This window comes from Tinamus guttatus, unplaced genomic scaffold (assembly GCF_059628265.1).
Source record: "Tinamus guttatus ecotype Peru unplaced genomic scaffold, ASM5962826v1 Tinamus_guttatus_pri_ptg000194l, whole genome shotgun sequence".
NCBI classification, from domain to species: Eukaryota; Metazoa; Chordata; class Aves; order Tinamiformes; family Tinamidae; genus Tinamus; species Tinamus guttatus.
This window is the reverse complement of record NW_028288728.1, coordinates 31,219-46,017: the sequence shown is the minus strand read 5'-3', so window position 1 is coordinate 46,017 and position 14,799 is coordinate 31,219. Positions and strand designations below refer to the sequence as shown.

The following is a 14,799-nucleotide window of genomic DNA, read 5'->3' as shown; positions in this document are numbered from 1 at the left end:
TCCTCGCTCCGCTGCCGCGGCCCTGCTCAAATATCCCCGTCTCGGTCATCCCGGGTCCCGCTGGCTCCTTGTCAAAGCACCTGGGCTCGTGTCCCTGCGCGGGAGGGTCCCGCCGTCCCTCCCCGGCGCTGCCGCGCTCCACCGCCAGCTCCGATGTTGGTGCTCGAGTTTCCCGAGGGCTGGCGGGAGGCCCTGGAGCGCCAAGGGCTGTGGAAGCACCCGGGATGTGCTGGGAACGAGGGCCACATCCTTGTCCCGCTTTGCGGAGGTGCCAGGACGGGCTCTTTCCATGGGTGCCCAACCATGTCGGGGCAGCAGGGACGGAAGAGAAGACTCTGATGGGTGGGAGAGGATGCGGCTGCTCCCGTTGTGCCTGGAAGGAGCGCGGGGCTCCCGGCGCATCCCGGAGCGCTGCCTGCGGTGACTCCCGGCCTCCCGCGCAGCTGCTCCCGCGGGCGCTCCCGGGCGCCGTCCTGCTGCTCCTGGTGGCGGCGGCGCTGAGCAGGGGCAGGAGATGCAGCATCGCCAGGATCCTGCGGCAGTACCGCGCCGTCCTCTTCCACGAGGTCCAGAACCTGGTGAGGAGCGGGAGCCGCCGGGCCCCTCTTCCCGGGATGATGCCTGCCGGGGGCGTGGGATGGGCTGCGGGAGAGGGTTTTGCGTGTTCAGCCAGGGGGTCCAGCCCTGTGCAAGGGCACGGTGCTTTGGCACCTGACCCTGACCTTTTTCTGATTCCTTTTTCCAGAGAAACCTGAGTGTGTTGGCAGCCGGGAAGGGCCGTGCGGGACCCGCCTGCCGCTGGCACAAGGTGAGCTGAGGGCCGTGCGGGCTGAGCCCCAGCAAGCTCAGGACACGGTGATCGGCCATCACCCCCTTCTCCCTCCCTGCCTGGTGCTGCTTTCCTCCTCTTCCAGGACCAGAAGATCCTGCTCTCCATCTACAACATCAGCATGTCCCTGCGGGACGCGGCGGGGGGCTCCCTGCGCCGCCCTGAGCAGCTGGCCGTGTGGAAGGTGGCCAGGAACACCGAGTCCGTCCTGCGGGAGAACTGCAGGAAGGTCGGCAAGGTGGGAACCCCTCCAAACCCCCCAACCGGGCCGAGGCCGCCTGGGCCCACGTACTCCGGCCCGGCGTGGCGGGAAGGTCTGTGCTGGTTTTACGGCTGGGGGGGTGGGGACACGCGTGTCCCGCGAGCTTCCAACCGCCCGGCCCAGAGAGTGACGTGCGGCCGCGGCAGCGCGGGCTGGAAACCCCCGGCCCGGAGGGTTCGCACCAGCCTGTGCTGCTGCAAGAGCCCCCCAGCCGGCCAGGGGTGCTCCTGCTCCGCGTGGGCTCCCCCGCTCTGCTCCTGCATCCCGGCGTTCCCGGGAAGGGCGTGAGGGTGACAAGCCGGGGCTCCCCCAGAATGGGCTCATGTCCCGAGGCTCTCCCAGGATGGGCTCACGTCCTGGGGCTCTCCCAGGAGGTTGTCGCATCCCAGGGCTCTCCCATGAGATTCTCATGTCCCGGGGGTCTCCCAGGAGGTTCTTGTGTCCCGGGGCTCCGCTGGGGACATGCAGGCAGCAGCATCGCCCATGAGCTGCAGCCGCCAATAGCTCCTGATCCGGGGTGGAAGCCGTGGGGTGAGCGGCAGCCCGGGGGGAGCCAGCACCTTTACAGGGCACCCCCATCCCACGCATGTCCTCGCTCGCCCCGCGCTGGTTCCGTCCCCGCCGCTGACGCCCCCGTGCGCAGCAGAAGCTGCCGCCGGCCCCGACGCAGCCCCGGCGCGCGCGGCCCGGCCGCCGCAGGAAGCAGCTGCGGGACATCGCGCGCAAGGCCGAGCGGCTGGCGACGTGCTGGGAGAAGCTCTACGCGCTGCACGCGCCCGCCCGGCACCCCTAGGCGCTGCCCGCGCGGGGTCCTGGCCCCTCGCCCGCCCTGCAGGTAACGGCGCTCGCCGGGCGCTCGTGTGCGGCGCGTGCCGCGAGCTGCAGCGCGACGCTGCTCCGCTTTCCTCGCTCCAGGGCTCTCCTTCCCCCATCTGGGGCAAATTCAACTCCGGAGATGGCTGCGTGGATCCTGGCGGGTGCTAGGGTTGGATTCATCCTCTTGGTGCTCCCAGAGCAGCCCTGCTGCAGGGCCAGATGCCACCGGGCTCCTCTGCTGCAGGAGTGTCTGAAAAACCAGCAACTTTGAGGGAGCGCTGGGAAAAGGGAGAGACCTGGATTTCTGTGATGTTCCAGGCCCTGGCTCTGCAACACCCGCCGCTTCCTTGGGGCAACTTGTGACTGCGAAGCCGAGCCCAAGGAGGAGGGTTTGGGCCTGGGATCGCTGCTGGCGCTGCCCTGCTCCCTCCCTGCCCATCCCTCGTGGCACCGGTGTGTCCCTCCTGCCCACAGTGTCACGTCCCCTCTGCACTGGGGACAGCCTGGACACAACCCACAGGAGCCGCAGGGCACCTGGCAGGGCAAAGGAGCAGCAAAAAGAACAGGGAGAAACATCCACCGAGCTGCTGCGAGCGGGGAGCCCCATGCAGCGCCCTGGCCCACGGGGCACAGCGGGAGCCGGAGCCCCTGCTCCCTGTGCGGGAAAATAAATCGGCTCCTTGTCCCGCAGGGCTCCAGCTGCTCCGTGTGCAGGTGCCCATGGATGCTGCGTGTCCCCGGAGCGTCGTCCCCACCGCGATGGGGACGAAGAGCAGAGCAGCCCGGCCCTGCAGTAGCGCAGGCGGTGACGCCGCTCGCTGCAGGGACAGCGGTGCAGGACACGAGATGGCAGCAACGGGCTGCGCTCGGCCCCGCCGCGTGGCCCCTGGCCGCGACGCGTGTCCCTCGGCCTGCTCTGCCACCCGGGGCCGTGTCCCAATGTCCCCAGGGCTGGCAATGCCACCGCGGGCAGCACCCGCTGCTCCCTGCACTGCACTGGGGTGTGCACAGCCCGGGCCTCCGTACTGGCAATGGGGGTTGCACTTCTCTTGCCTTTTTTTTGTGCTTTTTTTCTGTTTTCTCTCTTGTGTTTCCTCCCTGCTTTTCCCTAAACAAAAGCTCTGGCCCCGCCAGCGCTTTTCATCGGGTTCAATGGAGGGAAGAAAAGTGGCAGGAGGGGAGCCCAGCAGCCCCCTGGCTACACCAAAACCCTCCCGTGGGGTCTCCCAAATCCTCCTGCTTCCCTGCAGGGCCGGGTGGGGGGTCCGGCATCCTGGTGCTTTTCCCGGGGGATGCGGCCGGGCCGGGCCCTCGCACCCAGGGCACCCGTGTGACTCGCGGCGGCTCCTGCGTCAAGGCTGGAGCAAAGTTCCCCCCCTCCCACCGGAGCTGTCAGCGCCCGCCCGGATCAACCGGAGCGCTGCCGGGGCCGCCCGTGCGCTCGGCTCCGCAGCCGGGCTGGGAAGGCCGGGAACGGCGCTGCTCCCGGAGCGGCTCCGGCACCGGGCGCTTGCTCACGGTGGGGGGAGCGGGCGGCAGGAATGAGCGCATGGAAAGGAAGGAAGGAGCGAAGGAAGGGGCTGCAGGGAGGGAGGGGAAAAGCGAGGTCGGAGCCACGGTGGAATTGCAGCAAAACAGCCGGAAAAAGGAAACGGGCCTGAAAAGTCACATAAAAATAGCAGCGAGGCAAGCCCAAGTGTGCAGCACATGGGAGTGAGCGCATTTCCTTCGAGGGCAGCGCCGCGCGCTCCCGCCGGCTCCGGGGGGCGGCTCTGATGTGGCTCCAGCGCCCGCCGCGCTGCCTCCGCCGGCCGGCCCGGGCCAGGCCCTGCGTCCCGGCGCTCGTCCCGACGCGCATCCTTGCAGGACGCGTTATCCTGTGCGTGCCGGGATGCGCATCGTGCCGCTCCGGCGTTCCCGCGCGTGCCGGCCTCGGGCGCTCCGTGCGCCTGCAGGTGTGCGGGGCCGCCCCGCGGGACAGCAGCCCAAGGGCTTCCCAGCTGCGTCCGAGCGCCTGGAAAACAGCTCCGGCTTCCTGCCTTCCGCTCTCCTCTTGCAATCCCTGCCGCAATTGGAGCTGGGGCTTGCGTGGGGCTGGGGTCCCCCCGAGCTCTTGCCACTGTCCCCATGGGGTTTGGGGGTCCCCACGGGCTGTCACCGTGGTGCTGACAGGCTCTTGGGGGCCAGCGGGTGATGCTGGTGACGGGGGCTCCAGGAAAGGGGACGGATGCTCCTGGCCAGGCCCAGTCCCGGGGGGCCGGGAGAGGCTCCCTGCGGTTTCCCAGGGCCGGAGGGGCTCGTGGGCGGCGTTGGGAGCGCAGGGGCCTGGCAGCGGGGCCCGCGCCGCCCGCGAGGACGAGCGTTTTGTTCTCTTCCCCTCTCCCCACGGCATCGCCCGGCTGTTGAAAGGGCAGATTTACGGCGTGATAAACGCCCGGGGCTCTGCGCCGGCTTGGGCTGCTCCGGCCTCGCGGAGCGGCCAGGGTGGAGATGTGGGCAGAGCCGGGCGCAGCCAGCACCGCGGTGCCCGAGACGGGGGGCCATGGGGCGCCCCATGCCCATCTTACCCCGCTGTGCCCAGGAGCCCTGTGCCCAGGGCTGCTGTGACCCCGTGGTGCCGGGTTTGGCCGTGGCTGACAAATGGGTGCCCTGGCACTGCCACCGCGTGTGGAGGCCGAGGGTGCCAGGCTGCAACGGGCTCAGCGAGGCTAAAAAGCAGCTCCAGGCCTGGAGGCTCCCGCGTTTGCAGAAGGCCGAGGCTGGCAGAGCAGGGAGGGCTTCCCTGCAGGCTCCCGTGGACAGCAAGGGGAACCCCAGCTTGCGGGGCTATGCATGCATGTGCAAGCATGTGCAAGCATGTGCAAGCATGTGCAGGCATGTGCATGTGTGTGCATGTGTGTGCACTCTTGTGCAAGCACAAGCATGCTTGTGCATGGGTGTGCATATGCATGTGCACTCTTGTGCAAGCACGTGCATGCTTGTGCATGCGTGTGCATGTCATTTCTGTGCATTGCTGCTTGCCACGGTCTCCCCAAGCCCCCCTGGGCAGGAAGCGAGCAGGCCGGGGCCGGCGGGCGCGCGGTGCCGGGAGCGGGGCCGCTGCGGCGGGAGGCCTCGCCGGGGCCCATTGTTCTGCCGCGCCGGGCGGCCGCGCCGGATTCCTTTGTGAGGCCTCGGCAATGTTTTATTCTCACCGTGGGCCGCGCGCTGCTCCGCAGGGCCCGTGCGGGGCCGGCGCTGCGGGAGGAGCCGCTTCCCGGCACCCCGCGAGGCCGGCGCCGCCGAGGGGTCCGGTTTGCTCGGTCCTCGCTGTGGACATCTCCGACGTCATCCCGGATTGTCCCGTGTGGCTCTCAGGCCTCTGGACGCCCCTCCGTCCTGCAGCCCGTTTCACACATCCTGGCGCTGATGCCAGGGATGGGCTCGGGGTGGAAGCCCATTCCCGCAGTGCCCCACATGGGGACTGAGGCAGGGAGATGTCCCCAGAGCCCAGGCAGAGCCGGAGGAGCATCCTGGGGCCGGCACAGCAGCCAGGAAAGTCCAGGAATCTCCTTGGGAATAGGGTGACTTGGGTGGGTCAAAGCCAGGTGTTTCTCCCAGGGGACAGATGCTCCCCAGGGCAGAGGAAGGGCCATCGCTGCCATCCCCGAGCCAGCTCTGCCGTCCTTGTCCCTGTGCCGGCGCCTCTACACCCGCTCCTTGAGGGCCATCCCGGCTTCCTCGGCGGGTCCCCCGGCCTCCGCGGTGCCGTCGTCCCCGTGGGTGTCGAAGTAGAGCGCGTCGTCGGCGCAGCGCGCGGGCGGCACCAGGCCGGGCAGGCGCAGCAGGGCGCCCGTGAGGCTCCCGCCGAGCAGGGAGCTGCCCACGGCCACGGCCAGCCCGGCCGCCTGCGCCAGCGCCTGCTCCGCGCCGCTCCGTCCCGTCCCGCCGCCCGCCAGGCTGGCGTTGCCCATGGCCGGGAATTGCTCATGGAAGTGCTGCCCGTAGGCATCCTCCGAAGCCGCGAGGACGGCGGCGGCGCTGGCGGCGGCGCCCACGATGCCGGGCAGCCCGTGCAGGCTGTGGATGCCGCACTGGTCCAGCAGGCCGAGGCGGCGGGCGAGCGCGGGCGCCACGAGCTCGGCGCCCAGCACGCAGGCGAGCGCCACGGCGCTGCCGAGCGCCAGCGCGGCGCCCGGCGTCACCGCCATGTCGGCCAGCGCGCCCACGGCCACGCCGCCCGCCAGGCTGCCGTTCTGCAGGTGCGCGGGGCGCAGGCGGCCGCCGCGGCGCGCGGCCGAGGCCAGCGCGGCCGTCAGGGCGCTGGCGCTCAGCGCCAGCACGGTGTGCAGCACGGCGCGGTGCTGCGCGGCGCCCGGCGCACTCAGCGCCGCCACGAAGCTGGGCCAGAAAACCCACAGCGCGAGCATCCCCACCAGGGACAGCGTGTCCGACGGGCGCGTGGGCTTCGCCGCGCTGCAATCCGGACGGATTTTGCCCGCCCGGAAGAGAGCCCAGGACATGGCGAGGCCGAAGTAGCAGGCGAAGACGTGGATGGTGATGGTGCCCCCCACATCGAGCACCTTGAGGCCCGTCACGATGGCCCACTCGCTCGCCAGGAACACGGGCACCTCGCAGAAGGCGGCCACGAGGAGCTGCAAGGGGCTGGTGCTGCCCAGCACGGCGCCGGCCGAGATGAGCACCGTGGTGGCGGCGAACTCGGCCTCGAGGACGTTGCGGAGGCCCAAGCGGACGCGGCCGCCGCGGCGGTGGTAGAGCAGCCCCCGCAGGAGCAGGGCCCACTGCGTGGAGAAGTTGAGCAGCAGGAAGCTGAAGGCGAGCGCGCCGAGGCCGTAGCGCGGCATGAAGGCGAGCAGGAGCCCCAGGGCCACGGCCAGCATCACCTGCACGTCCTGGAAGAGGGGGAAGATGCCGTAGAGCTCGTTGGCACCAGGGTCGGCATCTGCAGCCTGCGAGGCAGCATCCGTGTGCTCATCGTAGGAGACGAAGAGGGCGAAGAAGAGCAGCAGGGCGCCCTGGAAGAGCCCCAGGAAGGTGGGCAAGCGGCAGCGGAGGCTGCCGGCCGCCGGTGGGACCATCGCGGGGACAGCGAGCGGGGCCACCCACGCGCCCGTCCCTCCGTTGGGATGGACAGGACGGGACCGTGTGCGACGGCGGTTCTGCTGCGCTCGCACATTGGCGGTTTTATCGCCGCAGTTAATTTTTAACTGCAGATACGAGTCAACGTTCAGAAGACCAAGGCTTCCCCCCACCCGCCTCCTCCTCCATATGCAAAGCTCATAAATCAGCCCCGTTCTCTGGCTCGGCAGCCCTGGAAAAGTGGACGCGAGCGTTTGAAGCTTGCGAGGAGATGGGAGGAAGGCGGCACGGCGCCGATGGGTGCATCGCCCCGTGGGGTGCCGCTCTGCTCGGCCCCAGCCTGCCGACCTCGCCAGGGCCCGACACGCGGCCGCCGCGACGGTTTTCTCACCGGTTCGCGTTGGCAGGACGGGCTGGAGATTCATCGGCGCGAGAAAAACAAAGCCCAGAGCAGCCAAGCAGCTACCCCGAAGTTTCTGGGTTGCTGTTTAATGTGACATTTTGCCAGCGAATGTCTGGAAAAAAAATATGAGAACCACAAGAACAAAAGGCAGAAGGGTTGGTAAATATTTGTTCCAGAGAGGAGATATTTTTGTGCTGTCCCTGATCTCAACACCCCTGCCGCGGGCGCTGGCTCCGCGCCGCTCTTCGTCATTGTTACTGGAGGATGAGGCAGGCGAGGGCGCAAAATGGGAAACAATTGTTGAATAAGCCGCGAGCGGCGCCTTTGCCAAAGCCTCCCCGGCCATTTGCAACGCCGAGACGCTGGGGATGGGGGCACCGCGCGGGAGGAGGAGGAGGAGGAGATGCTCCACCACGGGAAGGGCCTTGGGTCCTACAAAGAGGGTGGTTGGGAGCCAGCAACCTCCCTGGGTGCTGGTGGGATGGGAAGGGCTGGAGGGACTTGGTGGGGTGATGCATGGTGGAGTCCCACCATTGCTCCTGGCCAAGGTTGCCACCAGCTGCTCTTGCCTTCCTTCCTCCCAGAGAGGTATGATGGAGATGGAGATGGAAGTGAACATGGAAGTGGAGATGGAGATAGAGATGGAGATGGAGGAAGAGGTGGAGGTAGAAGTGGAGACAGAAATGGAAGTGAACATGGAGGTGAAGATGGAGGTGGAGCTGGATATGGAGATAGAGGTGGAAATGGAGATGGAAGTGGAGGTAGAAGTGGAGGTGGAAGTGGTGGTGGAGGTGGAGATGGAGATGGAGTGGCGATGGAAGTGGAGGTGGAGGTGGAGAGGCAGGAGAAGGCTCCATCCCGCTCTCCTGCACCTCCTGGGTGAGGATAGGCCATGCCCCTGCTCAGGGCCCTGCGCCCTGCGCGTGCCTGGTGGATGCTGAAGAGTAGACGTTGCCTCTGCAGGAGGCTCCTGGTCTCCCTTGCACAGGGAGAAATCCAGGCATCCGGCTGGGAGAACATGGGGCTCTTCCAGCAGCGGAGCCGGTGCAGGGAACGGCAGGGACATCCCACTGGGGCACGCGATGCTCCCGAGGATCGAATCCAGAGGGCACGAGCTGCGGGGCGATGCAGGACACCGTGCGCACGCGTGCTCATCTCCCACCTGCGAATGCGCAGGCAGAACGTGAGGAATCGGGGTAGTTCTCCAGGCTCTTTCCATGCCTGGTTGTGTTGGGCACGGCTGTGGCGGGGTTGGTCCCTGCGGAGGGGAACGGGGTGGCCCCAGGGTGGCCCAATCTGGCACCGGCACCTCGAGCGCCCACAGGGAGGCAGCTCAGACCTGGCCTCAAGGAGAGGCCGGCCGGGGCCGCAGCCTCCTGCCAGGATCCCTGCCCTGGTGCCTCTCTTCAGCAAAGCAGCTGCTCCCAAAAGCCTCGCTTCTTCCAAAAAAAATCCCAAAAGAAAAACGGAATGGAGCAGAAACGCAGCAACGCCTCGATGCCCCCCAGGGCACCCAGCGGTGGGGACGCGTGGCCGGGAGCCGATTAAAAAATAACCTTTATGGCACCCATAAAAAAGGTCGAAGTTTCCAGAGGTCGCCGGGGAGGCTGGAGGGGGCATCTCCCTCCCTGCGGTGGTGTGGGGCAGGGGATGCCGATCCAGGGGGCTCCGGGAAGGTTTTCGGCGGGATGCTCCGGCCCCGCGGAGCCGCCGGCGCGGCAGGATGCGCCGAGCCTGCCGGAGGATTCCCCGCTGAGCGCCGCGTACAAAGGAAAGCTGAATTAGCCCAGGGTCATATAAGGCAACAGGATCCGACAGAGCCGAGCCAAGAGATGCTGGCAGCAGCCAGTCCGTGGCACTGTGAGAAAACACTCCTGCAAATTTAACAAATCCCTATGGTCTCGAAAGTCATGTACAAGAAATTACTAATGAAGGGAGCTAGTCGTAGCTGGATTTCCAGACGTTGGTCATGCTCCTGCCGCAGCTTGAAGGCCATATAAGTACATGGATGTGAATCCCGGGCGGCGGCGAGCGGAGGGATTGTCCGGCACCCGCTTTGGGGACCCGCTGCCGGACCTTGGGGACCCTCCGAGTACTGGGGACACTGTGAGCATCAGGGATCCTCCGAGCATTGGGGACCCTCTGAGCATCGGGGAGCCTCTGAGTATCGGGGACTTTCTGAGCCTTGGGGACCTCCAAGCACTGGGGACCCTGCAAGCACTGAGGACCCTCCAAACATTGGGGACCTTCTGAACAATCAGGGACCCTGCAAGCCCCGAGGACCCTCCAAACATTGGGGACCCTCTGAACAAACAGGGACCCTGCAAGCACTGGGGACTCTCCAAACATAAGGGACGCTGCAGGCATGGGGACCCCTCTGGGTACTTGCACCCAAGGCGCTCCTGCACCGCGGGTTCTGCCACCCATGAGCATCCCACCCGGCCACCCCTCTCCAGCAGCACCCGGAGACGCTTCCCGCGGGCTGCATTAAACAGCCCTGTGTGAAACCCCCGGGCCCTGCAGGCCCATGGGCGCCAGGGCGCATCGCGGGGCCCGGCCGCGGCCCCATCTTGTTTGCACATTGTGCGCGGCGGCGCCGGGACCGCACACACACGCGCTCCCCAACACACACCGAAGGGAAAAGGGGGGCAAAGAAAGAAAAGGGGGGGGGGAAAAAAAAAAAGGAAGCAATTTAAGCTTTGAATCTCTCTCTTTAAAATGTTCTCATGGCTTCATTAGACTCTGTAGCCACAGAGGCTTTGAAGACCATGGTATAAGGAGCGAAACATCTGGAAAAATTAGGATTAATGAAAACATAATTCCCAAGACTAAAGGGAAGATTAATCCTGCGTTACCACTTGTGTGTTCCACAGCTTTTCCCCAGCTCGTAACGCGGAGCGTATGAAACCGCCCCGAGCCGCGCGCGCCTTCGCGCTCACCCTCCCCTACGGAGCCGAGTGGAAGTGGCCGATGCCGATGCGGATACGGAGCGTGTCGGAGCCGGGATAGGTAGCTGGGCTCAGCCCTGGAGCCCTGCGTGTCAGGGCAACCATTCTGGGGGCCAAAGTGTGAAAACGCAGCAGCAAAAGTCTCTCGGTCTTGGCAAGCAGTGTGAAAGCACCCGGGGCACTTTGGGGCCCCACGGTGGCACAGGGACCCGCTGACCATCGCCATGTAGCCCCTGGGTGGCTTTTTGTAGCCCTGGCCTCAGCACCTCAGCACTCGCTGAGCAAAAAGGCTGGAAGTGAAGTCAGCGCATTGTATTCCCCTCATTTAAGTAGCTGCAGGCCTGCAGATGCACATATATATGTATATGCATGCAAATATATATATATATGGTGGTGTTTATTTGAAATAAGAAGCAGTTGTGGACTGCATGGGGTTTGCTCTTGTTTTACCCCACGCTTGGAGCTTTGCCCCCCTTGCCGGGGATGCCAGCGCCGCGGGCCCGTCGGCTGCACCGGGCTGCGGCTCTGTGCGCGAGGAGGGGATGGAGGAAGGCCACATCCTGCCCCTCTTCCTCTGCCCGGCATCAGGAAAAAGCTGCGCTTTGTAAATATGAAAATAAACAACAAACTCTTCCCCCGATTTACCTTGTCCTCCCCTCCCTTAACAAATAAAAAGCAGCACAACAGCGGTGGCCCCGGCGGGATCGCAGCCACCTGCTCGGGGAAGTGATTTTTCATCGCGCCAGGAAGCGGGGGGCTAATTAAACCTCGGGTCAAGAGCATAAAGGCAGAGCAGGTTTATCCACAGCCCCGGGGGCGGCGGGGCGGCCGACGCGGGAACGTGCGGAGCACCCGGTGCAGGGGGACATCCCGGCGCCGCTTCCCGGCCCTTTGCCGGGTTCCTGGTGCGGGGAGGCCCCTTTTGGGGTGTCGCACGGCCGGGCTGCAGGAGGTGCCGGTGGTTGGAGCCCCAGGGCTGCAGGTGTGCGGGCAGCTGCGCCCGCCAGCCCCACGTCACCGTCACCAGCCGCGTCCCCAGGAGGCTTCCCAGCTCCAAGGGGACACGTGGCCCTCGCCGGGGTAGGAAAGGGCCCGGCTGCCTCCCCGGGGACCTGGCGGGGCCGGGACCTCCGCGGGCGTCTGCAGCCCCGCGCGGGAGCATCTGAGGTTTGGGTTTCACAAGGCGGCCCGTGGCATTTCCATTGTGCTCGCGGGGGATGTGGCGCAACCCGCCGCCGCTTCCATCCTTTGTCTCCCCGCACGCCGCGGAGGAGCCGCGCGCTCGCCAGCCCCCCCGGCCCTGGCGCCCGTGCCAGCCCCGGCATCCCGGCAGGGATGCTCCAACCCCAGGCTTCCCATGGAGATGCTCCGATCCCAGCATCCCTGCAGGGATGCTCCGTCCCCAATATCCCCGGCAATGCTCCAGCATCCCTACAGCGATGCGCCAGATCCAGCTCCCCTGCACGAATGCTCCATCGCCAGCATCCCTATGGCAATGCTCCGGCCCCAGCATCCCTACGGCAATGCTCCAACACCGCTTCCCATGCTTGCTGCCCCCAAGACCAGCCTTCCGCACTAGCCCTGTCCTCATTCCCCAGACCCATCCGTGCCCTGGGCTCCAGCACAGCCCGATCCCTGCACTCCTGTGACAGCTCTGGTCACCCAGCACGATGCCGCGCGGATGGAGCGGAGTGCGTCGGGCTGTGCCGAGCTCACGGCCGCGATGGCTGCGGATGGCGCCTGCCCGGCTTTCGGAACCGCTGCAAAGCCCTTCCTCTCTGGGCAAGAGCATTCCAGCGCGGCGCTCACAGCCTGAACCCATTTGCTCTTCCCCAGGCTGCCCCGTGCGCGGGGCCTGTCGGGAATGGGGCATTGTTACGAAAAAGAATTGAAAAGGAACAAAAAGGCAGCGGCAGTGGGAACGGCCGCGCGGCAGCGAGCCGCCTCGGCGAGTAACCCTTCGCGCCCGGGCACCGGGCTCGGGGCTGTGCCGCGCGAGCGAGAGGGCAGCGCGGGGAGAAACCGGGGCCGGGACGAGAGCGGGCTGCAAGGACTGAGCAGCAAAGGGTTGGGATCACGGCCATGAGCTCCAGAGCCGTCCCCATGCCTCGTGCATGGTGGCTCTGCCGCCGCCTGGGGCCGCCAGCCCAAATGGTGGCCAGGGAGCAGCCCGGTGGCCGCCGGCTCCGGCCTCGCCGCGGGCCGCGCTCCAGCTGGGCGCTGTTTTGTAAGGACTCCCGGGCCTCTGCGGCGCAGAGATAAGCCCAAGAATTCGCTGGCCGTTCCAAATATCCGGCGCGCTTCCGCTCGCTTCCTCGCTGCCGCTCCAGCTCGTTTGTCTCATTTCCGCTGCATCACGCTGGGGAGAGCTTCCTGTTTGCGACGGGCTCCGCAGCGGGGGGCAGGAACCGCCCGGGACCCCCCTGCGCCACGGGGACCCCCACACACACCACGGGGACCCCAGTGTCCCCTCAAGCTGCTGCTGATGTCCCCAGCTGTGGTACAAAGGGGACAGCAAAGCAGCGGGTGCTGCAGCCTGCAGGTCATCAGCGCCAGGCCCTGAGTGCTGAGCTGAGATTGCAGCTGGGGTTCCTTTGGTTTTCTTTTATTTCCCCCTTTTGTTCCTTTTCTTTCCTTTTTTTTTTTTTTTTTTTTTTTTTTTCCTTTTTTAGGGTCTTGCTGCAAATCAGCCCAGGCTCCCGGCAAAACCTCCTCCTGCCTTGGGATGCAATGGCAGGAGCGGCAGCGGCAGCGGGACAAAGCTGGGGCACGAGCCGCTCTTCAGGCTCTGGCCAGGAAAAGCCCCATCCCCGCGGTGGCACCGGGGCCCGAATGTCCCTCCGCAGCTGCAGTGCAGGGGGACAACGTCCCCATGGGGACGTGGTGGGGGAGAGGGGTCTTTCCTCCGCGCGCGTCCGCCCGGGAGCCGCCGTTCCCGGCCCGAGTGTGAGTGTTTACTCCCGGCGATTCTCATCGCTCGCGGCGCGGCCGGAGCTATTCAAAGGCGGGCGGAAGCGAGCGCAGCAACTGAAACAACAATGAGAAGGAAACGCAGCCCGAAAAATTCTCCGTTCATAAATCAACTGAACCGCAGGTGATCCCTGAGCCGGCGCGAGCCAAGGAAAAGACACGGCCCGAAGCCGCCGGGAAGCGGCGCGCGCCCTGGACCCGCCGCCTGCCCGCCCCGGCCGGCGTCGGGGCACGGGGCAGTTTGTGTCCTGCGGGCACAGGGTGCAAGACTGCGGCTTGGAGGGCCAAAATCTGCCTTTTTTCCCCTTTTTTTTTTTTTTTTTCTGTTTTTATTGTGCAAGAAGCAGCGCTGGTGCCGGAGGCAACCCCGGGCCTGGGCGAAGCTGCTTTCTGCTCAGGACTGCAGTGTCAGTGCCCACCCAGCCCAGGCCAAGGGGGCGCAGGACATTCCCCCCAGGAAGGAGCTTGGGGTGCCCAAAAAGGGGCTCCCAGCTTGGCACCCATCATTGCACCCCATGGGGCACCCCGGGGCAGGACCAGCCGATTGCATCCCAAATCCCTGCTCTGGTTTTCCAAGTAGTGGCTCCGATTTCGTGTCCGCTGCCGGCTCTCTCCATCCCTCCTTCCCCATCTCCCTGGCATCCCGGCTTTCAGCTGAAACCTGGAGACCACCAGAAATCCACCCTGTGTCTTTAAGCAGTTTCGTACGGTACAAGAAAACGCACTCGTTGAATTACAGCTTTTTAATCAAATACATGTAACCATGTCACTTAAAGTGCTCGCGAAAAAGCAAAAAGCAAAAAAAAAAAAAAAAAAAAAAGAAAGAAAGAAAAGAAACACAATTGGAAGAGCACGATATTGAAACCAGCTGCTTTTTTACCCCCACCACAGTTAATAGTTTTTGAATGTTCTGAATGAGAGAGAAAACAGAGCCAAGCTCCACTTTCATGTCCATCTTTGTGATCAGGCCCTGGTTGACTGGGGAGGCAGGAGGCTCCGCGGGCAGCGATGCTCCTGCATCCAGCGCCCGGCTCCATAGGGAAACGGGCGGCCGCGGGGTCGAGCGCGGCTGTTGTGACACCGTTGGGCACATCTGGGCTCAGCTTTTCCAAAGCCATCCGGATGTGCAATGGAGCATCATCCGGCAGCATGCGGGTGGCGCGTGACAGTGTGCAACGGCGTGCAACGGCGTGCAACGGTTTGCAACACCATGCAACGTCCCGCACCCCAGACTCTCATCTCCCCCAATCCGCATCCCTTCCCGGCATCACTTGGGACTCTTCTCCTGTGCCCGGTCCTTGTGGGCCGGGACCACCTCGGCACCGACCTCCGGGCTGGCTCTCCTGGCCGGGGCTTCCCCGCGCGGCTGCCAACCTCCTCGAGCGGCGGCTCCCCTCTAACAGGGGCCGACACTCGTTAAGCGCAAGGCAGAGACCACCAAATATGTCAAAACACACTTAAAATTTATTGCTCCATACCATACGTTTGAGTC

At 65.4% G+C, this 14,799-nt stretch overlaps 1 protein-coding gene and 1 pseudogene across 1 annotated transcript; one reads left to right on the top strand and one right to left on the bottom strand.

Moving 5' to 3' along the window:
- The first annotated feature begins 153 nt into the window (after positions 1 to 153).
- Positions 154 to 1,886, top strand: CUNH20orf204 (chromosome unknown C20orf204 homolog). Its single transcript, XM_088523616.1, has 5 exons — positions 154 to 252; positions 444 to 578; positions 746 to 808; positions 915 to 1,067; positions 1,741 to 1,886. The coding sequence occupies exons 1-5, from the start codon at positions 154 to 156 to the stop codon at positions 1,882 to 1,884; spliced, it is 594 nt and encodes a 197-aa protein (XP_088379742.1). The 3' UTR covers positions 1,885 to 1,886.
- A 3,707-nt stretch (positions 1,887 to 5,593) lies between these two features.
- Positions 5,594 to 6,985, bottom strand: LOC148594822 (ammonium transporter Rh type B pseudogene; annotated as a pseudogene).
- Positions 6,986 to 14,799: the final 7,814 nt, after the last annotated feature.

Bases quoted from the DNA above. Each gene is read 5' to 3' on its own strand.
- CUNH20orf204 (XM_088523616.1), top strand. From the start codon at position 154: ATGTTGGTGCTCGAGTTTCCCGAGGGCTGGCGGGAGGCCCTGGAGCGC. The intron at 253-443 runs GTCCCGCTTTGC...CCTCCCGCGCAG, and splicing joins GGAACGAGGGCCACATCCTT to CTGCTCCCGCGGGCGCTCCC. The intron at 809-914 runs GTGAGCTGAGGG...CTCCTCTTCCAG, and splicing joins CCGCCTGCCGCTGGCACAAG to GACCAGAAGATCCTGCTCTC.